Source organism: Pezoporus flaviventris, unplaced genomic scaffold (genome assembly GCF_033815535.1).
Source record: "Pezoporus flaviventris isolate CSIRO_AGI_PZ_B2104156 unplaced genomic scaffold, CSIRO_AGI_Pfla_v1 ptg000148l, whole genome shotgun sequence".
NCBI lineage: Eukaryota > Metazoa > Chordata > Aves > Psittaciformes > Psittacidae > Pezoporus > Pezoporus flaviventris.
Genome location: NW_026892696.1, coordinates 2084139 through 2108118, shown reverse-complemented (window position 1 = coordinate 2108118; position 23980 = coordinate 2084139). Strand labels below are relative to the sequence as shown.

General features: G+C 39.1%; 1 protein-coding gene across 3 annotated transcripts in view; it reads left to right on the top strand.

The window, feature by feature from the left end:
• VPS13D (vacuolar protein sorting 13 homolog D) overlaps positions 1 to 23980 on the top strand; it is a 102939-nt gene that overhangs the window by 58452 nt on the left and 20507 nt on the right. For all 3 annotated transcript variants that reach the window (XM_061479318.1, XM_061479316.1, XM_061479317.1), the window contains 9 exons: positions 146 to 262; positions 594 to 743; positions 1613 to 1762; positions 2559 to 2655; positions 4346 to 4494; positions 6957 to 7091; positions 7427 to 7594; positions 20094 to 20226; positions 22047 to 22242. In XM_061479318.1, the coding sequence (XP_061335302.1) occupies positions 146 to 262; positions 594 to 743; positions 1613 to 1762; positions 2559 to 2655; positions 4346 to 4494; positions 6957 to 7091; positions 7427 to 7594; positions 20094 to 20226; positions 22047 to 22242 (1295 nt within the window). The remainder of the gene's footprint in view (positions 1 to 145; positions 263 to 593; positions 744 to 1612; positions 1763 to 2558; positions 2656 to 4345; positions 4495 to 6956; positions 7092 to 7426; positions 7595 to 20093; positions 20227 to 22046; positions 22243 to 23980) is intronic.

Here is a 23980-nt window from a genome sequence, read left to right as displayed (position 1 = left end):
GAGGGGAATATCATAAACCAGACATAATTGCAGCAAAAATTTTCACTGTATTTATTTGTTAAAACCTAATTTTATAAGGTAGGACAATGTAGTTGTTATTTGTAAATCGGAAAGTGCTCATTTTAGTCATGTATTTTTTTATCAGATAACGGATTTTAACCAACGTAGAAATGATCGTTTATCCAGCGAAGGAGATGAACTTCCCATTACAGAACAGGATCTGCGCAAGTTGAAAAACCCAGATAAAGAGCAGGAATTAGAAGTAAGATTGTACGACTAGTATCTGTCTCTCTTATTTATCATTTTCATTATAGATTTTAGAGGAGGCTGGGGGGAGCTGTTAACTTTCCCCATAATCACTTCTTGTTATGAACTTGTAGATTTTCCTGCTAAAACTCTTCATGCTTAGAAGTTGGTTTTATGCATGTCAACACCTCTTCATTTGAAGATGAACTGTCAATGAGCTGTTAAAACTCTAGAGATGAGTCTAAAAAAATTACATCTTTGCAGAAGTGTGTATTCAGTATCACAGTTTTTTTCAGTGTTGGTTGGTAAGTGGGATTTTTTTTTCTGTTCAAATACTCTTTTCTCAGGTGCTTGTGAAACTGGAAGGTGGAATAGGATTGTCTTTGGTCAACAAGGTTCCTGAAGAGCTGCTGTTTGCAAGCCTCACAAGAATTAATATCCACTACACAGAGCTGTCAGCAAGTCAGGTGTTGGAGCTCAGTGTGCAAGACATACAGGTATTTGCTGTTTTGAAACCAGTGTATTTGCTCATGGGTCTTCTGCGGGTTTTGTTGTCATAACAGGTTTGAAAAATGTTTAGACCTGTTTCTGAGATGTCAAATCTTATATATCGTAGAAGTTTCAGTTTGCATTGGTGTTTCCTTTTTTCATGTCCTCTACTTAATAGTAGTTGAGACGAGGATTGTATTTAATGCAATGGATTTCGAATAGGCAAGTTAGAATATTTTTTTTTTTAATTATTTTATTTTTATTTTTCAGACAGGTCAGTTTGAGGTTTTTCTCCCTTCCTGGTATTTCTCATTGTATAATGAAAAAGCAGCTGTTGAAAGCAGGAATCCTAACACTGCTAGTACCACAGTATGAATGACAGATCATAGATAAGACAAATATAAACCTCTTATATTTTATTTACAAATAGTTGTTGGTTTTGACTTTGCAGAATTTTACCTTAACCTCTGTTTTCTGTTCATTCTTTGAAATTCAGAAGGTAAGCTGAAGGGAATTTGGGTCCTGATGTACATTACACGAGATACTTAATGTGCATCAGATAAACTACAGTGCAGGAGTAGTTTAACTCTGGGGGTGTAGAACATTTTTGGCTGTGTTTTTTGAAACAGAGAAAAAAATCAGAGAATACAGAAGTTTTATTGCAGGTTTTGTTGGTAGTTACAACCGTTTTTTAAATGGAGGGCATTTCTCAATAGTTCTTTGGTATGGTCTCAGTGTTGATCAGTAACCAAACGAAGTATATTCAGTACCTCCCTGTCTCAGGGATTAGGTATTTCTGAAAGCTTTTAAGTCCTTGGTTAAGGAAGATCACTTTTGTTGTTTATCGTCATTTATTCAGATTCTCTTGTCTCTGTAGGTGGACAACCAGCTTATTGGCACCACACGGCCTTTCATGCTCTTTCTGACCCCTAAGACAAATGAAAATGAATCCATGGAAACTGGTCCTGCTGTACAAGTAAATGCAATGAAATTTCCCAGTAAAAATGCACTGACTGATATATACAAGGTAAACAAACCATCATCCTTTGATTGTGCCATAAGGGTGTTAATTGTTTAAATGAACTTTACTGTTCCTGATTTTAACTAATACTCCAATAATGTGAGAAATATGCTTTATTGAATTAATACTGAGGTTTAAAGGAGGCTATATCCACCTTCTTATGGTCAGAGAGTTTAAAACTACAGTACAGTGATGAACAAGATAATAAATATATTTAAAAATTAAACAGATTAGGCCAGATTTAGTTCATCTCTGTGACTTTACCTTTCAACCCAGTTATTCCCCCTCAGAACTGATAGGTACCATAGAGAACCAGAATATCTGTGTATGGTTTTCATAAGTTGTGTACAAGGTTATTGCTTCTCTCTGATAAGCTGTTATCATGCAGTATAAACCCTATTCTGTGTACTATAGCTGTTTGGAAGTGTATCCACCAGCTGTGGTATGCATTGTGAGAGCAAACCAGAATTGCTTATCAAGACCTATTTTCTCACTTGGATTCTTCCCCTGTTTATTTTGACACTGTTTTGCAAACAGCTGATTTCAGTGTTGGAGAACAGCAAAGCATCAGATTCTGAACTGTTAGTATTAGGTCAGTGAAGCACAATACCTTCCAAAGAATGGAAATAAGTGTCAGTAGTCATAGGTAACTTTAAGTGAAGTAAACTGCCATTTTATAGATGGGAATTTTACTACAGATCCATTCCAGTGAAAATACTCTGTTAAGGTAGAACATACCGTCCTATTTAATGGTTTACATGGAGTGTTAATATTGTAAACTGAGACCTGTTTTTCCTCATAGCACCTACTGATCACTGCTAGAAAGTTCACCGTTCAAATTGAGGAGAAACTACTTCTGAAGCTGTTGAGTTTCTTTGGCTATGATCAGTCTGAATCAGGTATCCTGTGAAATTACAAAAACTAGTTTTACAGCGTACAGGAGTATTATGATCTTTGCATCTAAAATAAGGTCAAAATACCTGGCAAACTCTTTGCTGCTTGGAAACTTCTGTTGAACAGAAAGCTGGAAAGCTGATGTCTCAGTGGCCCCTTGTAAAGCTCCTAAAGTACATAGTATTCAGCTAGTGACCCATGTAATGTGCTGTTGTCCAGTACTCAGTGATTGAGCTGAGCCTCTGTGGGAAGAAGTTTAGTATTTGTTTTAACTTCCTGTATCTGGATTCATCTAAATTGGGATAAAAGAAATTGTGTTACTAATTTACCAAACCACTTCGTTTAGTAATGTTTGTTCATTTCAACCCAAGGCTAGAAATGGGATCTCTGTTCATTTGTTTTTGGCCAGTCCTCTGCCTTAACAGAAGGAAAATTTTGGCTGCTTGACCTTTGAGTTGTGGCATCCATACCCCTGGCTTTGATTGTAATAGGACTTTTTTTCCACTCAGTGAGGCAAGACAGACCTCTTAAATCTTCTCATAGATATTGTTCTAATCCTTATGTTGCAGAGTTTATCTGTTTGATGGAAACTTTCTGGAATGTCTGTTTTGGAGTGGCAATTGAAAAAGTCGCTTTTATGCAGTGGGGTGTGTAGGGTTATGTACTAAAATAACTACTCCAGGAAAAAAACTATTTTTATCATGATTCCAAACGGGGGCAAGCCTACAAATGATGCTCAAGAGTTCTGTGTCTTGCTAATACAGTATCTTCAGTCTCTGGAAAAAAAAAAAAGAGTATTACATTCCCCAGTTTCACAGAGCATATAATAACTTAGAGCATAGTGATGAGGAAGAAATCAAGATTTTGAGTTTTGCTCTTTTGCTGTTTACTAACCTGTCCTTTGTTTTGGTTTACCCTGATGCTTTTGCTGCTTTTTATTTCCTTACTACTGTCCAGTCTTTGTAGTTTGTCCACTGATGGTGATGATGTCAACCAAGATTCAGACAAAAACTATATTGTCATTTACACTCGGCACATTTAATTGTTCAACCTGAGTTCGTATGGCTTTGTTGTTTCTCATCTTCACCCTGCTTTCTCACACCACCAAGATGCTCATACAGATAACACATGGACTTGTTAGTGTCAACCAAGTTTGGCTCACTCTTGACATAAATGGATTGATTTAATGGTTCCATGTAGGCATTTTGTCCATTCTGTGTGATAAATGAAAAGATAGTCACCTTTACTTGTTTTGTACATTATGTTGGTAGTTGAGCATGTAAGGAAGTATAGAGAAAGTAGAAAAAGGTATTGTAAGACCATGACTACACAGTAGGAAATGGTGCATCGTTTGTGTCTCCTGGTTTTTCTATGCTGACACAGATAAATTAGAAGCAAGATTAAAAGCTCAAGTAACTTCAACTATGCATTTGGATGACTTCTCTTTACCTAGCTACAAACACAGTCAGGTTTTAAAGATGCAGGCAGATCTGAAAAAAAACATTCTTAAGCCTCAAAGGTCAACCTTGTGTCACAAGGCATGAGTATTTCTGCTGGCTATAAAAGCAGTTGAACATACTTTTTATTTGTACAGAGAATCTGTTAACTCTTTATAAGTATGTATTCATAACCCCATATTTATTTATGTTTAATCTGTTCAATCTATTCTGATTCCTGTGTTTTGTCTGGATGCAGAGGTTGAGAAGTATGATGAAAACCTCCATGAAAAGGTTGTTGAACAAGGTGGAGGACAAAAGCGATACTACTTTGAAAACCTGAAAATCAGTGTCCCTCAAATCAAGTTGAGTGTCTTCACTTCCAACAAGCTGCCTCTGGACCTCAAGGTACACCAGAGCATTCACAGAGTATGCTTCCAAGGAAAGAGATTCTATTGTAGGAGGAAAAAGGAACAGCAGCCTTAACTAACTGCTGTTAATTTTCATTTACTCTTCCATTACGTAAGTTACAAATAATAGAACTTCCAATAGCTTCTGTTATTTAATGTGCATAACTTACAGTCTTTTCTGTGATATTCTTTCATTTTTGTAATTTTAGTTGAAGCACAGCCAACTTCACCTAACTCACTACTTTTCAAAGGATCTTAGTTGCATTCATGGTAGTGTCAAGAGCTTAAAGGGAGCGTCTGTCAAACAGAAGGGCTGATGTGAAGAATTAAAATAAGAAGTTACTCAACATAGGGAGCAGAAATACAGGACAACTCTGAGTGTTTTCGTCCAAAAAATGTTGTTGCAATAGGAGGGTTTGCGTGAGCATTATGCAGTTTGGTTCAATATCGAATTGAATTCAGATTGAGTGTGGACTTAGAGAAGTGGAAAATCCTGTGTCCTTTTCACATGGTAATACATGTTGTGGCACAGTTGTTCAAGTGAACCAGGGATTCCAAATTACAGCAAAAAGATAATCTCACTCAACTTGTATTACCAAGCTGTGTGTTGGGACCTTCCTGGACCTAACAAGGTGGCAGCGATTGGCAGTATTTCAGTTCCCTCTGAACTAATGCAGCTGATTTCCTCCAAGGTGGGGGAGCTGAAGCAAAACCAACCAACCAAATCATAAAAACCCTCTCCACTGTAGAGGAATTGAGCTGCTGCCTATTCAGCTTTTGCACTCAAAACCCAAAATTGAGACACCGGGTTGGCTTTTTTGTGTCCTTGATATTAAGGACATTGGGGTGTGCAAGCTTTTAAAGAAGTTAAGTTTTATGGAATGAATGTAAATCATGGAGTCCTGCCAGGATGACCCAGGGTATCAGTAGTCCTGCATTCTTGTATTGCTTTTACCAACTCCTTGTGCAGAGGAGGAGCATTCAGTAGCAGCAGTAATACTCCTTACCACTGAACATCAGGAGTGTCTTGAATGTGTTTGCACTTGAGCTTTAACTTCAAAATGCTTATCATCTGATTATCTCAAATTTAGAGAGAGAAAACAGTGTTAGTGATGAGTGCCTTTAAGAACCCAGTAATGTACGCTGTTCTGTTTGGATTTTCTGCAACCTTGGATATATGATTGCCTCTAGATGTGTCTTGGCAGCCCCCAGCAGTGTTCCCAAGAGAAGGCTTGGTGTGTACATTTTTTTGCCTTCCCCCAAAGGATAGCAGTCACTGACTGCATTCTAGATACTGACTTCCCCATAAAGAATTCCATTCAGTTTTGTAGCACAGCAGAATTTAGGGTGGGAGGGAGAGAATAATCACAGCAGAGCCTTTGTAGAAGTTTTTCTAACTACCTCTAATGTTCCTGTCTTGGGCATTGCTGTCTGGTAATTTGGTGTAGAGAGACTATTTTTATTGGGTACCAATATTAACAAAGTTGCCATATAGAATATCTGATAGTTAAACAGGAAATTACTTGCTACCCAAGTGAATAATGAGGACTAGTCTAGTTAGTCATCCATTTACTGAAAAAATAAATAGGCCCTTTCTTACTTGCAAACTGAATTCAGACCTATAATGTACATTAGGTGCCTGCAGATGGCAGAAACACTCACATTACTTACAACCAGGCATGCTTTTGTGGTGAAGGTAGATAGTACTTGAGTATCAGGCTTCTTCCTTCTCCAGATTTTTTGATGTTGATGACTGTACAGATGCGATCATCAAGACCTGAAATAGAAGAGACGCCTTTCTTTCTTAAAAGATTAGTTTTCTTGTTTATTTTTCCAACATTTTCTGTATGTTTTCATATACAGCTGTGTAGTTTGTCCACTTTAAGTATGGGGTTTTTTATGTATAGATTGTACATGCTGCAGATGGCCCATGGGCTAATTAGTGGCTTAGTTTCCTTCCTTGAAAATTACTGAAAAAGCTGGTTTAAAGAATTTCGGTACACCACATAATGTTAAGAAATGAGCCTCAGGTTTGCAAGAAATTCTGGCTCATTCTGACACTCAATCTGATCATAGAACTTCAACAGGTGTAAAATACTGTTTTTTCTTCACTGCGTATCAAGGAAATTCATTTAAAGTTCTGTTTAATTGAACATTAGAGTAGTTATGGCAAAGTGCTAAGTGTAGAATCTTAAAAACTTTTTGAACCAGATTGCCTTGGGAAGAGTGTTTTATGACTGTGTAGTTACCGAAGAAATGCAGTTCTAATAATGGATTGTAGCTTACAAGTTAAAGTTTTTTGGAGTGTTTGCCCTCTATATCAAAGCATGCATGGCAGTGGTAAACTGCTCTAGCAGCTTCAGTTAATTTTGGGTTGTTATCCATTTAAAGATTAATTCACTTGGCTGCTGTGGATGAGAGAGAGAAAAATTAAAGTAGCAATATCTTTTATTTAATTAGGCATTGAAAAGCACACTGGGATTTCCTCTAATCCGATTTGAAGATGCTGTGATTAATCTGGATCCTTTCACTAGGGTCCATCCATACGAAACTCAGGAGTTTATCATTAATGACATTTTGAAACACTTTCAAGAGGTAAGTGTCTTACAGATTTTTCTGTGCCAGAGGCTGAGCTTCTCTTGCTCAATGAGTTCTATCCTGAGGGTGTGAGAACCCTTTCTTGACTCTGCTTCAGTGTTAGTGCTGTGTTGCTTTGGTACATGGAGAAATAGCATCACATGCTTCTAAGAATACACTGCGTTTTAGGATTAAACTGTTGTTGATCTTATTGCTATTTGTGTGTTCATTTCTTCAGTAAAAAAAAAAAATGGGTTTGTATATCCTTTTATTGTGGGTGGGACTTTTAATCAACCGTGCTGCTGGTAGTGTGATCCATAAGTGAAATTTCATTCTTCCTGTTGATTTTCCAGGAGCTGCTTAGTCAGGCGGCAAGGATTCTAGGCTCTGTGGATTTCCTTGGCAACCCTATGGGTCTGTTGAATGATGTTTCAGAAGGTGTTACTGGGCTTATAAAATATGGCAACGTTGGTGGTCTCATAAGAAATGTCACACATGGAGTATCAAACTCAGCTGCAAAGGTAATAATTATGATATTAATACGTTTGATAAAACAATAAGCAAAAAGCAGTGGGGAAACAAGTTAAACAGAATTATTAACCATCTTTAAATTGCTTTATGTCCTGTTCATTTTGTAAAAATTGATTTTGAACTGTAGATTCCTTTGGAATCACTTTATATATACACTGCAGGGATGCCAGGAACCTTGCGGCAGTCAGGGAAACCACTCAAGGCCTTATTCTTGATACACTTGTATTTGCAGGTTAAATGCACAGTGAGAACTAAAATGTTGTGCAGGTGTAGTGTAATCTCCAACATGCAAATGAAGAAAGTTACGTACATTATATATATATATATATAAGTTGTTAACTTTTGGTTTTTTATGTGAATATCAGTTATTATGCTAACACTTCAGTTAATGTTTTTCTGTGCCAAATAGCAACAAAAAGGGAGTCTCCAGATTGCTGAACATTTATCTTTAGTTTAATTCCTAAGTCTCTGCATGGTGAACATTCTTTTGTCCTTCCTAATAATGACTGAGAGAATTCAGTTTCATATGTGTTATCTGTGAAAATAACTATCTTTAGTGCCTGAGAGTTATGATCTGTGACAGCAGCAATTAAGAGGAAGTGGGTTTGATCATGGTTGATACTGTATTTTATAGTGAACAAATATATGTTCTTGAAATAGTTTTCATTGCATACATGGTGTGTCAACATGCACCTTAAATGAACTTTGTGATCCCAGGTAGAACTGGCATAATGCTTTCTTTACATAAGGATGTGGTGTTAAAATTGCTTTTTTAAAATTCTTTACTTCCTTTCAGTTTCCAAACTGGTAAGCCTGTACATCTGTATTATCATGATTCATCCTGTAAAATATTTGTATACAAAGAAATCTACTTTCTTGCCCATGTTAGTGGGAAAAGGCAATTCAGAAGATGAAAAATGTGATGTGTAGAGTTTGCATAGTTACAGGTAGCTCAAGACTAACATTATCAAACTGAGTTAAACTGCCAGAGAGATCCCCAGCTTATCACCAAGGGCAGAGCTGTGAGTATGTCTAACTCAGGCACACCACAAGCTGAGCCATGAGGAAAGATAACACACACCTCCTCTATTGTAAGTATCTTGCTCCCAGCATTAGCCCATGTGGGGCGATTCCAAGAAATTCAAACAAAATACCACTGTGTTAATATTCCTGTCCACACTAGGTGGTTGCCCGTACTTTCTACTCATGGTTCCACTTTCTTGTGACCCATCCACCCCACCCAATAGTGTGTTTCTTTAGGGTTTCCTTTCTATAAAGTGTTGTTTCCTCATCACAGTCACATCTGCAGCAACAGTCTCATAAATCTTTCTTTAAAAGGCACGAGCCTTCCTCTGTTTCCCACAAGGGCAAGGTCATTCTTTGAACTTTGGAGTCGTTTGTAACCAAGGGGGTTCTGAAGGAGATTTTCAAAGGCAGAAGGGCAGTTGGATGCTGAACTCCCTTCAAAATTCAGTGGGAGCTGAGGACCTGCTTTCCATTTATACCTTTGAAAATCACTCCATGGACTATTTATCTGTCATCTTCCCAGGTATTTTCTTCTTTCTCCTTGTTATATCTGAAATGTCTGTGATGCAAATGTCACATAATTCCTTTTTAAAAGCTTTTTGGATGCATTATCCTTTTGCAGAACAAGGAGAGAATTAAATCATTTAGGAAAGTGTACTAGTACATTATGGAATTCCTTGATTAATCCTTCTTCCAAAACATGGATCTTAATTCTGCTACATAGAAAATAATAGTAGAAAAAGGCTTAAATGATCAGAATAATTCTTCCCTTTATGTTGCGCTGCTTTAGGCACCTAATTCTGCTAGAAAACTAAGCCAAAAATGTCCCCATGATAAGAAATAGATATTTCAAGTACAGTTTGTGATGTGTTGTACATGTGGTACAGTGTAGAACTTTGTTTTTTACTCCCTTCTGCTGTATCATGCATGTGCCTTACGATTGTGTCTAGGACATGTGAAGCTTTGGAAAATCAAAAAAAGTAATTCCAGTTACTCAAGAAAATCATGACTGAAGCAGTAGGTCATTTTTGTCTTGCTGCTGGTGCTCTGTAGGGAAAGTATTTTAAAGTATGTTTTGACTGCATGAATTTCCACCTGATGCAGCAGTGCTGCAGAGGCTTCCCTCACCTTCAGCTTGTTGTGTGGCACTGGTAGCTGCTGTAGCTGCATAGGCCGGTGTTCTGCACAGAAATTGGTGCCTGGAACACCACCCATTTGGGTTAGTTAGAGTACCTGACTTGTAAAATGCCTGAAATAAGAATCTAGAATAGATTTTAAGATTCGTCAGCTTTTAAGGTGTGACTAGAGAGATGAACCTTAATATGATAATCATCACTTTAAAAGAACACTGTTTGCCTGAATTGAAAAGGAAGCTATTGGAATTGTATCTGGTTTTGTCATCTTACTGCTTTTCTGTTTTATAGTTCTGCTGATTATCCCTATAATGGCTTTTCCATGCATTTCAGAACACGCAGTGGGTAATGCTGTCTTTCAAGTGGAGAGCTGCAGCATATTTAAGTTGGCACAAAAACTTAGGTTAAATAGAGTTCAGTACAGACAGTTTTGTAATTTTGATTCCTTGGAGACTCCAGATTCTGTATATTGAAAAGTTCTTTGATCCTAAATATAGACACCTGAGGGAATTTCATTCCCTCTGAATGGAGACTTCTGTAGTTGCTATATGCATTGAAATGTCTTTCTTGCATTCTTGGCATCCGCACTTTTATATTTCCCGTTATGCAGTATAGCACTAAATCCTAAATTATTCCTGATTCAGAGGTGATAATTAGAAATGAATACTGAACGCTGAATTATCATTGGAACGAAAGTGTTCCATAGATGTGTTTTCCACATGGAAAATTAAGCGTGGTTGTATGTGTTACTGGCAGTTAGGTGTTGTGCTGACCTAATGAAATAACTGGTAGTAAGAATTGAAAAGATTAATCAGCTTGTCAATGCTGTATTTAATTTGTCTGATCCTTTCAATGCTTACAAGGAACTCTGTTATCTTTTATGAATTATGAGCACATAGTGATGTAGTTGTCATGATTCTGCAGCTGGGCTTTGTTTCTGCATGGAAATTATTGTTGTGTCCCTCCCTCCCAATAAAAAGAATTTAATGAACTTTTTTGAAAGAGCTTAATTTTCATATTGAACTTTGAAGTTTCCAGTGAGAAATTACAGTAGTCTTCTTAAGGGAAGGTAAAGCAGCAGCCATGGTTACAGTTGCATTTCCTCGTTAGGTTTTTGTGGAAGCTTGCAGAGTTCTGAGTGGTGCAGGCTTCCTTAGGCTTGGAGCAGGCATCCAGCATGCCAAAAACATACATACATAGAGAGAGGATTTGCAACATATTGTATGGTGGGTGTTTGTTTTCTTTATTGCTAAGGAGGAAGCACAGTTCTGCTTGGACATGGGTGCCCTGGACTTAGATTCTGTATCTATTTTAATTCAGTTTAGAGTGCTGGCAGAGGTGTTTAGGTGCTTAACAGAGGTAGGAAAAGAGAAGTATGGTGTTGGAACCAGGTAAGAAAATTGTAAGCCTAGTAAGGGTACAGATACTGCTCCTGGCAAGTGTTTTGACATGGAAGCATCTGTAGAAAAGGAGCATGAAACCAACATGCAGGGAAAAGGGAGTTTTAACCCTCATTGTAAGGTAAATCAAATCAGAATCTCAGGTGGTTGGCAGTGACAGAAGAATAAAGATAACTGAATGGAAAATGAAGAGGAAGTAATAAAGGGATTATTTAAAAACAAATCATGAACAAGTGTTTGACTTGTACAAATGTTAACTGTAACAAAACTGGCAATAAATAAAATGAGGTGTGGATGTAATAGAGCTCAGAAGGTAGGTACGATTTATGGAGGTTCTGCAAAAGGAATAGAAATGTTTCCAGAGCAGTCAAAGCTGATGGTTCCCTTTTGTTCAGAGCTTCTTACTTCATGTAACTAACCACTTAGTCGATACCATTCAGAAGCAGGAACAACTGCCACTCACATATTTGGGCACACTGTGATTTAGTAGTTCAAGGAATATTAGCTCAAAATGCAATTCGAGTAGCTGAAAAAATAAATCATATCTTGGTGAGAGGGAACTTGTGACAAAAGCCTTTGTATATGAGGCTGAGGAAGATGAGCTTGGTGGTATTTTCCTCAGGAGAGTATTAAAACAGTCAACTGATAGCGTAGAAGGATCACAGTGGCATTCAGGTTCTGAGTTTTCTACTGTTCTATATGTCATTATTTTCTTAGACTCACTACTCTTCTGTTTAACTGCTAACAGCAGAAGGTGAGTCATCACTGGCAGCCTTATACTGGATAAAAATGAGGAAGGCTGGAATACATGTTATCCTTGGGAGCAACTCTAGAGATTTACACTTGGGTTTTACTTGGGGAAAGCTGACAGTTGTCCTTTGCAAGGGGAGTCCAGGTATTGAAGTTGTGGGGTTTAGTAGCAATGGCCATAAATATTTTTTTTTTTCTATTCCTAGAAGAGGTTTGTACAATTCAGGTCAAATGTAGTGTCCCTTGTGGTTCTTTCAGTGTAATCTTCAGGTTTTTCTCTCTGTGTCTTCCTCAGGGATGTGTAGCGGCTGCTGTGGTTCTGGTGACACATCCAGGTGGCACTGCAGATTGTCTACTGTTTACCCAGTGCTTCAGTCAGAGGGGAGCGGTTCAAATGCAGGTTCAAGTGCTGAGCAATGAGAATCTGCATGAAAATGTGCAGATGATGAAATGGAAAGTAATTGACATTCCCAGGCAGAAATTTTCAGTGCTAAGAGTGCTATGAGGCCATTTCCCCATTTCCTGGCAGTTTTAAAAGACAGCAAGTTTTATGGCCAATTAGTGACAATCAAAAGCCATGGAAAGTGTCACTTTTTATGTGCAGAACATCTGGTGTCTGTAATCAGTATCTTTGAAAAAGGTTTTAGGATAAAGGATTGGCTTTGAGAAGTTTGAAGTGTTATTTTGTTCTTCCTGTTTTTCATTTGTATCATGGGATAAAATGTGTGTGGCCAGCATCCAGGCTGGGAGTTTCCTTCACAGTTCAGGTTAAATTCAACCTCTCTTTTGCAAAGCTGCTTATACAAAGTGTTTGTGACCAGGCTTTGCCTGCAGAGTATTTTTATGTGGAGAAATGGGCATGAGTAAGATCAAATGAACAGTGAAGAGTTCTGTGGGAAGAACTCTTTTGATCTGGACTTGATGTCTTAAATGTGCCCATTTGGGATCAAACTGATGCACTGGTGGTGGCTTTGATGGAGTCTTTTCCAGGAGAAATTAGTCAAAAGTGAGGATCCTGCAATAGTGCAACAACCACAAACAGTGAGATGCTTGTCTGCGTACAGAAAACTGCAAGTGACAGGACAAGAAGGAGGTTAGAAGCTTTAAGTTCTACACATGCTTTATTTTGAAGGGTTTTGCCAGCTGATCTTCTTGCAAAATAGAATAGAATGTTTCTGCTTTGCTGACTCATTGGGGAATTAAGTGAAAAAAAGGAGAATTTAAAATGCGGTATGCAAAATGTTGCCAAATCATAAGCTGTGAAATTAGAAAAAGACATTTATCATGGGGATGAAATGAAATTTGATCTTAATCTACAGTTTTGGAATGGTGAGCATGTCGTGAAAAGGGCACTTATATCCCATGTATCACCGTTGTCATCTGAAGGGGAAAAATGGGGTGTGGGTTTGAAATGAATGACTTCAGTCTTGACAAAAGGCTAATTACACCTCCCTACTGTATAGAATACATATTAAATAGTGCAGATTTAAACTTGAAATTGCTTGGCTGTGTGTCCCTGGGGAAGGAAAATAGTATTTTTATATCCACGGGAGATGGCCAAGTTACCTTCTGAAGCTGTAACAGTAGATGACTGACAGATCCAAACACATCACCCCTCAGAGCTGTTCACTGTTTACGCTGCACATGGGATGGCAGAGTGGATTATCAGGTTTGCATTTAGTTTTGTTTGGAAATCTAGTGGAATGCAGGAAGCGGGGGAGGTTTAATGCGAGGGTCTTTGAGACCCCAAGCGTGGTCACAGGGGAACAAGGCAGAAAAGTGGCTGGAAGGAGACTGACCACTGGGGTTTACTGCCGGTGCAAATGCGCCATGAGGATAAAAATAAGCAGAGTTGGTAAAGATGATGTTAAAAACCAACCCTGCTATGCTAAGTATGTTGTTGTTAGGTATTAACTCTGGAAACTGAACTAGATCCCTCCAAGCTTTTTCCTGGGTTTTCAGTGTACAGAAAGGCTTTTAAGGAGGGGGTTGGAGAAAAGCAAATAACTCCATTCCCCCAAAATAAACAAACAGGAAGACCTTAAAGCTCTGCAAGAGTTAAATCTGGGGGGAGGGGAGTTATCTGTTAAGAGTATTAGTTGTTTAATAAAGCGCAATTGTCCTCCAGATGAACCCGCCAGTGACTCTGCAACTGGGGTCATTCCAAGTTCACGCTGTGGACTTTTGCTGCCTTCTGTGTCTGTGAGAGCAGCCGGAGTTCCCGCAGGGATCACTCGCTCAGCCCCGTAACACGAGCCCATGGCCAGAGGCACCTGCTGGTGCAGCTCGGGGGGGGGCCCCAGGGAACCTGCCAGTCTCCAGTATGGCGAGAACCACAGGATTTGGGACCCTGGCCCATCCTGCATCCACACAGCAGTGTGCTGGGGGCGTCAGAGATCACCCAGCCAACATGCTGCTGTCAGGCTGCATTAGGAAGATTAGTTAACGATGGGATGTGAGATAATTAAATCTTAACTTGGGTTATATGACATAAATAGTGGGGGAGGATGCGGCCCAGAATCTCAAGGAGCATATATTTGGTCAGTCAGAAAAACTGTTGCCTCCTCTTGGTTGTCAGTAATTTAGAGAGGGTCAAAGTTTATATCTCCCTTAAAATGAGAAGCTTATGATAGCATTTTGTATGTTCTAAATTAAGAGTGTGTCAGTCCTAGACCCAGCTCCACTATACATTTCTCTCAGCACAATTTGTCTTGATTAAAAATGCATTTTGGGCTCAGTTTGAACTGTCTTTTCTGTTCACGACTGGGTTTAATAGTTGACCTAGGTATGTGTGCAAGTGTAAAGGAAAGTGTAAAAATCTATGGCATCCAAATTCACCTGAATTCACAAACTCTTCTGATTAAATATCTGAGTAACTCTTAAGAGACTGACTGGAGCTGTGGTTAAAAGTAGTTTGTGGTACAACTTACATAGCTAGGCCCTGCAGATCTGACAAACACCTGCTGTTGTTTCACATACTTAAAGCATTTCATTTTTCACTCCTGGTGTAATGCAGAAATGGCCACCGTGATGTGAGGGAGGAAGCTGTTGTCTGCTTACTGACATCCAGTTTGTAAAATTAAGCATGTAAGTGCTTTCATTCCATCTGAGGATGGCTTACTGCTCTAAAGCCCTTCTCTAGGCACAAACCCTAACAGCATGGATGGATGTCACGTGCACACTGTGATGATTTTTTCTTCAATATAGTGAAATAAATGCTCAATTTTGAATTTTATTTTACTGTTGGAAGTCAGCATAAAAACTGGCTTCCTCTAAAATAACTGGAACAGGTTGGAGAGATGTACAAAATCATCAAGGTGATTATTAACGATACTGCTACAAGGCAAGTAGCCACAAGGGATTAAATTTACATTTAGATTTTGAACATTCAGACATAGTCCATTATATTTAATCACTTGCCTGAACAGAAACTGGCACAACTTCTGTTCAGCAGGGAAGGGAGTGGGATACTCAAAGTAGCCTCTGGTTTCTAATACTATCAATCTACTTGAGTTCATTATATAATTTATAGCTATGCTTTATGCCGTTTTAAATACTGCAACTCCTTGTGAGCTTTACACAGAAATTATAACTGACCTGTTTCATCACTTTCTCCCTTAAGAGTCCATCGTGGAATGTTCTGGTTTGCTCAGTCAATAATATTTGTACCATTCTCTGAAGTTAGAATTACAATGGAATGTTTGGACTAAAGTCACAATTGTGTATTTATCGGTTTGGGATGTCCTTAGATGACCACGCAGTGCCAAGAGCTTAACAAGACTTTAGAAGATGACTTAAACCTTATTTCCATGCTGTCTGCTTCACACATCTGGCATAGAGGGAACATACAGTACAAAGTCTAGAGTTAGTTTTCATTTGCTTTGAATTCTTCCTGTGCCCAAAGAGCCTTATTGTTTGGCACCAGCTTTGATTCACAAGCACTGCATGTGGCTGTTTGTGTTTTATTTCTGTTGCTTGAAACAGGGATACAAGTCATTGTGGCAACTTCCTTATTATTGGGCCTTTAAAAATAAACACCAAAAAAAACCACAAAACATGAGATTATTTTCTTGTACAGATACTATCTGAACTGCTTTTGCAGATCATGGTGGATGAGTCGCATTCATTGGTGACACTGTGTAAATGTAAAACAAGGGATGATGATTCTCCTGTTTCCTGGAGTCTGCAGAGGTGGCGGCTCAGGCCAGCCTGCCCCAGGCTTAGAGCAGTGTAATAGCATTCCCAGTAATCATGAAATGCTGAGAGTGGTTTATATGTTGTTCCAAAGATAGAGCTCACAGTAGCATAATGTCCTGGAATTTGGAGGGAAATACTTCACCTGCCTCAAGAGGATCAGTTTATGTTAGACCCCATGGGCTTAGGTTAATGAAGTGCAGTGGGGTGTATTTTCTGCTTGCAGTACATTACCAGTTGGTAGCATCACATCATAAGTGAACCCGTGTGGGATGAAAACCAGTGTTCAAGTGTCTTTAGAATGTAGACCTGGAAGAAAAGATCAGTGTCTCTCTGCAGAGGGGGAATCCAGGAGAGACCTTCTGCTCTGGGGACAAAAAAGGTCAGAGGAGAATGAGAGGATCTGTGGAGGAAGGTGGCCAAATGCTCAGAGGGCTGGAGCTTTTTGGAGAGCTTTTTCTGTCCAGGTAGAATGGATGAGGCAAAGCATTCAGCAGTGCATCTTAATGATAAGGTGAAATATTTTTAGTACTTGAAATGACAGAACTTTCAGTGAGTAGACCCACACTTCGCTTTGTTTGGGGATGCCAGGTTGACAAAATACCCACCTTCATGTACCTGGTGTGTGGGCTGGCTGCATCAGTAATGCTGTCATGTGCCTTTTGGTTCAGAAGCAGGTAACTTACCTGGTACTGAGGTATCCTGATGGAATTCCATTTCAAGGAAAAGGATATCTGAAACAGGGAAAAATGCAGAGGTAAAAGACCAAGTTGCTAATTTCTTTTTTCACTGGCACATAGGCAAAGAACTCATTGTGAAAATTAGGATAGAGGAGGGAGATTGGTTTTTAGAAGTCACTTGATTAGTTTCATGTTTGTTTGGCAGACTGTAGTATTTAGCTATGTTGGCATTTATGTGGTCTTAAGTAAGCTTTGAAGTTACCAGGTCACACCTTATTAACAAAAGCTAAAGAAGACAAGGGTGGATCAAACTGTTGGTGTCACCTTTGTTTATCTGGAGACTTATTTTCTGCATGCCTGGGTTAACAGCTCAATAAGCCACAATCACTGCTCTTCCACAAGGCCTAGTATCTCAGTATTTAATATTGCACGTGTCAAAGGAGGCACCTAAAAGCCAGATATATCTGAGGGAGGAAAGGGAAGTCTGCCTTTGTGCTTTAACATGTTCAAATCTCTCTTCAAAGTTTAAGTTGGATTTAAAGTGCTTAAATTTACAATGGTTGGTTGGGTTTTTAATCATAGAAATCTTTATTTTTCTTTTTATATATTTCCTTTTTATATAGAGAAATAATCCCATTGGCTGAAATAGGCTTCAGAAGCCATTTCAGGGGCAGTATTTCTGAGGTGCACTGAAAAGGATGGTTAGAAATTTCTGGTACCTCCATCAGTTATTTCACTCACATGGTTTTATCTCCATTGGACAGTACAAGAGATGGTGTAAGTCTTGTTACAATCACAAGTGAGGGTAACAGTGACACTACAGTCTGAACCTGCATTGCTCAGGAGAGACCACTCCTGGGTGCTCACTGAGGGAACCCACTGGGTTTGGTACAAATGGAGCAGATGGCTGGGAAAGTTTGTTAAATGAGGGCAGAAAACAAACAGTACCTGAGGAGGAGGGGTGTCAAAAAGTGATTCAACATGAAGTTCATGTTTCATAATTAATGTGTGTGTTGAGTTTAGATTTTTTCACCTATATCAGGGCAAAATGGAAACATTTTGTGGTACATTAGAATTGTTAAATTGTTCTATTTACAGCTACAATTCAGTGTTACTTCTGAATAACAGAAACAGAAATGTCTCCATTTAACTTTGGTTTTGCAGTTAAAGGAGACAAGGACTTTAAACCATACGCACATAATTATTTTTTTTTTCCTCCTTACTAAGAGAGTAATTTACTATTACATTAAAGTTCTTGCTATACACTAAACCAGATTGTTACTGACTATTAGGTGTCAGATTCTTCTTTACAGAGGAAGGAAAGTCTGAGGAAAGACTGGACGATAGTCATTGGAAAAGCTGGTGTGGTGGATCTGGTGAATTTAGGCAGGGGAGGAATGAGCTGAGCTGTAAGGAGAGCTCCCCGATTTTGACCACTGTTAGTAAGTTGGTTTATTCTTGCTGTCTGGCTCATCATGCACTGATGTAACTTTTAAAATGTGTTCTTGAGAAATCTTTTTCAGGCCTTGGCACATTCCGTAATGCAGTTTGAATTTTGAATGCTTATTGAGTCTTTTAATTTTTATAGCGACTACTCTTGTCTTCTTAAAGCATTTGTCCAGAAACCCACCTGCCTTAAACATGGTTAAAAGGTAGCTTCAGGTTGATTTGTGTTTCCAGGCTAATTGTAAAAAAAAACTAACATCTACATGAGGTTCACAAAGAAGTCAGAAGTAATTCAGTCCCTGATCACTATGTTCTGGTTAGTGTTTGTGTCATCAAGTCACAAGAAGGGTCATGAGATTTCATTTTCATTCCTGTTGTCTACTTGTTTAGATAATTGGAGCCACTGGACTAGTTTGTCTTTGAGCTGCAAAGAAAGATCTAAACCCAGGACGTGGTATCATCAGTGAAAAAGAAACGCAGCCTTGGAAATAATGGCAGAAAAAAGAGGGGAGCCTTGTTGCATGGTGCACATTAATTAACTGTTTGTTTCTTGTTTCATCTTTAGATCTATTAGAATCAGCATTTCACAGCAGGTTTTAGTTGTCTCCTAAGGTGGCAGAAACCTTAATCACAGAGGGTTTTTTAATACTACTAATAGGGATGCAAAGAAGATAGTACCTGCAACAGAGCAGAGCTGAGCAACAGGTAGGGAAGAATCTGTACACAGCCTTTATGATAGGGGAGCTCTGATCACACAGGACAGTGATGATTTCACCATTGCTGCAGCCATTGAGTACCTTGCACATTCATGTGGCACCTGGAACATTCCCCAGCCCTAGTCTAAGACACAGCAAAGCATTAAATTATCATTCCAGCAGAAGTCCATTTATTGTTAGAAACTTGGAAGAAGGCTGCTGGTTGAGGGAGGTACAGAAGATGACCACCTACATAGAACCAGAAATAGCTGGATTTTGGAGGTTATTTCAGGAAAATGCCTGCTAGGAGTCCTCAATATGAGGTAAGGTTTCAGGTTTTCTGTCTCCTTTTCTTGCCTCCCTCCCTCCCTCCACCAAGCTTCTGGTTTATATCTGATTACATCATGCCAAAGGTCAGCACATCACAATAGATCATTTTTATTTGGTGCTTTTTCATTGACTCATACTCGGTAATGGTCGGAATTCTCAGAACAAATCCTGTTTGGACTTACATGCTCTCTTTCATCTCTAAGTATATCTCAAGTCTTCCTCCACATTGTTTGACGTGTGAGGAGTTAAAACGCTTCCCACACATACATATTCAGGATTCCCCTTAGACTTTTTTTTTACAGTGTGTAATACCCATGGACGCTTACCAATGGAGCTCTCTTTCACTGGTTCACCCCATGTGCTGCAGTGGGTATCACTGTGCTCTTCCAACAGCTCCTCTCACAACAGAGCCACTTCTACATTGTGTTACTAAAAACAATTAACTCTTGCAAATGTTTTAGTTTCATGACGGGTATATTTGCCTTGAAGCTTTTGACATCTTTGAGGAGAAAAGCTTTGTCTCTAAATAACATTCTCGTGACATTTTGGAAGTTTACAGTTGGGTCACTGGCATTTCTTTTGGTGCAGGATTCGTTTATTTTGGCTTGACCACTGCAGTGGGCACCTACTCAGTTTTTCCTGTCACCTCAGGATTTGAGTTGCAGCAGCTTAATGTACTTCAGAGCTTTTTTCATGGCGTGACTGAGCACATGTAACAACAGGAACTGTATAAATCTGTGTTTCACATCTAGAATCTGGGTGTTTTCTTCAGTAAGTGTGCATAAGAGAAACAACTTTTGTTCTTTTAATAACAGAAAAGGTTCCTCTCTTGCAGTTTGCTGGGACCTTGTCAGATGGTTTGGGAAAGACAATGGATAGCAGACATCAGACCGAACGAGAATACATCCGGTATCATGCTGCAACTAGTGGAGAACATCTCGTGGCTGGAATCCATGGACTTGCACATGGTAAGCCTTAGCTGCAGTTTTAATTCATTTCTCTTTTAAAAGCAATGATGAGACTGAAAAGTTTGCATTACCCTTGGGTGATTATTTGAAGCCAGGGATGTGGAGCTGTTGCAGGCTTTATGTTTGAATTGGTATGTTTGCGGGGGGGGGGGGGATTCTTTGATTCTTACATTGACAGAAACTACATTTAAGAGAGAAGTCTTTTCACATGTAACTAAGAGCTTTTCAGCAAATTAAAATAAAGCTTCAATGAAAGTTCATCCAAAACTTCCATTTCTTTGTGGAGGTATAAAATACCCATGCAAACAGGTTTCTTGAGGGCCAGACATTAAAATACAAATGAGTACAACTGGATTGTAGCTGTCTTCTGTTTGCTTTCAGTTCCAGAAACCTGAGGTTCCTCAGAACCAGTAAATCAGTTTAAAGTAGCATTTCACCAGTTGGGTTGTATTGTTGTTTTGGGGGGGGGGGAGTGTTAAGTCGACTAAGAACAAAAGAGATGAATTTGTGTAAAAGGCAGTGGACTAGTCTTAATTTGGCCAGCATCTCACATCGATTTAGCTGGTGATTTATCTGTTGAAGAAAGTTAAATCAATACAAGCCAAGTTTAAATCAAATATTCAAATATTTATATTTTGCAGCATCTTGACTCAGTTTGTTTAAATGTCATTCTTTTAGTGCAACCGTTGCAGGCTGTGTGAAGCTAATCTGGCTTTCACTAAAGCAGCAATCTTATCTGTGCTGAGCAAAAGTCTTTGTGCTGGGCTTCTGTCATAAGGAGACACTGTAGGTATTTAACTGGATCATGAGAGGTTTCTCTCATAGCAGTGTGCCATAAAGGCTGGTATCAGTTATATTGGAAAAATGCTGAAATTGTGCTGTATTACCCATTAACTTACAGGACTGTTTTAGTCTTAATTCTGTAGAGTTTTTAAATGCTCCTTATTCAGTTTTGTTCACTGTTTTTCAAAAGAGCAAATATCTGCTACGTCCTATCTGTTGAAATGCAGGAATTAGCCATAAACTGTAGTTACTCAAGAGAAGTGACTTAAATACTCTGTGCTCCTCAAGTTTGGGAGTGAAGGTGCTGTCTGAACTGTATTTTAGTTACAGACCATAGGAGAATGCCTGGCTGCTGGAAGCTCAAGGGCCGAATGGTGGGAAGTGTTTTTACATAGGGGCTTAAGCTAGTGCACTAAAAACAACGCAATCACATCATCCCAAGACTGGAAATCTGTAAAGCAGGTTCTTAGATCAAGTGAACTGTTCCAAGTCTTTTGAAGCCTCAGTAGGCTCTTGATTTCTTCAGAGCATTCAGGTTGCCTGCGATGGAGATATGCACAGAAATCTGTCCGCAGCATCGCAGCTAAAATCATGTGGGGCCACTTTGAATTCACTTTTTCCCGTGGAGACATGCACTTTTCTATTTTCTGTCTCAAATTGTATAAGCTTTTGTGGTAACAGGATGTTGTCACATTGTAAGTAACTGCTTCACCTCAGGAATAGATGAGGACTGTTAGTGTAAGTACAGCTGGGAAGTAAAACCACATAGAAATATTTTTAAAAACACATATTTAATGATTAATTAGATTTTTTTCTGTGGGTTATTATTGTCTGTGCCTACATGTGTGCATATACGGAATATAAAGTCGAGCTCACGTAACCCATTTTGACACAGTTTTTGCGTTACATTAAATGCCCAGTATGTTTCCATCAGGGTGCACAGTAGATGGTTGAGCCAGACAGCACCAGCTGTGCAAGGCTCTCTGATGCTTTGAGGCAACGCTTGTGGCCTACTGTGCTGTTCTTCTCTTTGCTAGGAATCATTGGAGGACTGACAAGTGTAATAACTTCAACTGTGGAAGGTGTGAAGACCGAAGGAGGTGTCAGTGGCTTCATATCGGGCCTTGGCAAAGGGCTGGTGGGCACAGTAACCAAACCTGTAGCTGGGGCTCTGGACTTTGCATCGGAAACTGCACAGGCAGTGAGGGACACGGCAACTCTGAGTGGCCCCAGGTCAGTGAGCAGTTTATATTTCTGGTCAATAATACTGTGAAAATATGTATTAATACCTTCTGCAACTTCTGATCTGGTTATCTTTCTTTACCCAAAAAAACAATAGCTTAATCGAATTTGCTATGAGCCATTATTAGAGATGTAGCCCATTTCATTCAGTTTGCTTTTTTTGTAATAGATGGCATTACTATAGCAAGAGTGAGATTTGAACAGAAAAGCTACAACATAAAATAGGAATTATTCAGATACAGCATTAGATGAAAGCAAAATTTTCAAAAGGCTATAGGGAATGACATTAAACTTCTACCATGGAATCCTTACACAGAGTTGAAGTGGAAGTCTTCTTCTCCCTCCTCTACCTCCAGCTTCCACTTAGCTGTGTAGAAAAACAGTTTGAAGAGTTCTGGTATACAGTACAGCGTTACCTTCCAATTTTCATTTTGTACAGTGGTTCTCACTTACAGGAAGTGTGGCTAATGCCCTTATGTCCACAGTAATGTCCTGTTTACCTCTGTGTGTGGGGGTGTTGTCTGTCAGCACATCAGGACAGAGGTTTTGTCTTACTTCCTGTGTTTGGTTACAAGCTTCATGTGCTCTCTACAAAACACAATGATTATGTTTAACATAAATGGATGTTCATTAGCACTGACTGTGAATGTGGAAGAGGGAAAGGGACAAGTTCCAGAAGGGAACTCTGAGAGGAGATTCTTCTGTTTGTTGCCAGGAGTTTACTTTGTATGACACTACTATGCCAGGAAGTCCTGATGTATGTACGTGAGATCTTGTGTGCTGAAGAAGTGAAAGACAATCCCAAGTACATTTTATTGTCAGAAAGTAAGAGACGAATGTTTGCAAAATGTTGGGGTTTCTTGTCTTCCCATTTGGCTTTTCCATTTCCTGTGTTTTATTATGCCTCACTTGGAGTCCTGGTGTGCCCATTGTCAGTGTTTCAGTGAAGAACAATGAGGTTGATGAAGTGTGAGTGAGGTGCAGGAAGCTTTGAAGAATGAACCTAAGTGTACTTTGCTGTGAAAATGGATGTGTTCACATGTGTACGTGTTCTGTATTTGATACTTAGCTTGATTTGTAAAACCAAGAAGTCAAGGATACAACTCAGTAAGTACATGTGCATACAGAGAGTTACACAAGAACTCTTAAGTGCATCCCTGAGAAACCACATCTACTGTTTTGCTCATATGTGTCTTAATTCTGTGCCTGTACAGGTAGGTTGATTGATTGATTCAGAGGTGGGGAGAAACACACCTGGCTGTACTGTTAGTTGTCTTACTAGTTGAGCTGTGGTTTTATTATTGTTTGCTTCAAGACACACACACACACTTGAAATTCATGTTTGACATACTTCTGTGACATACAGCCTCTATACAGTAGCAGTGACGTTATCAACAGTTGACACATTAGACAGCAGCTGGGAAAGGGAGAGCCTCCAACCACCTTATCTCTTGTGTTTGCCTGTGTGACAAATTTCCTTTTACCCTGTTCACTGTCAGTTAAGAGATGAGGGTAAAACGCATGAGCTGAACCACAGTTTTGCTTCCACTAGCTTCTGAAATACTGTTGTCATAGATGAGCACAGTGAACTGATTTTAATGTCTGCACATGCCCTGCAAAAAGTTTATGACACAGCAACCTCCTGCAAGTGGAAACAGAACAAAAAAGAAAGAAAACCCTTTTTCAGTTACTTCTCCAGTCTGTAAAATCTAATGAAAACATTTCTTTG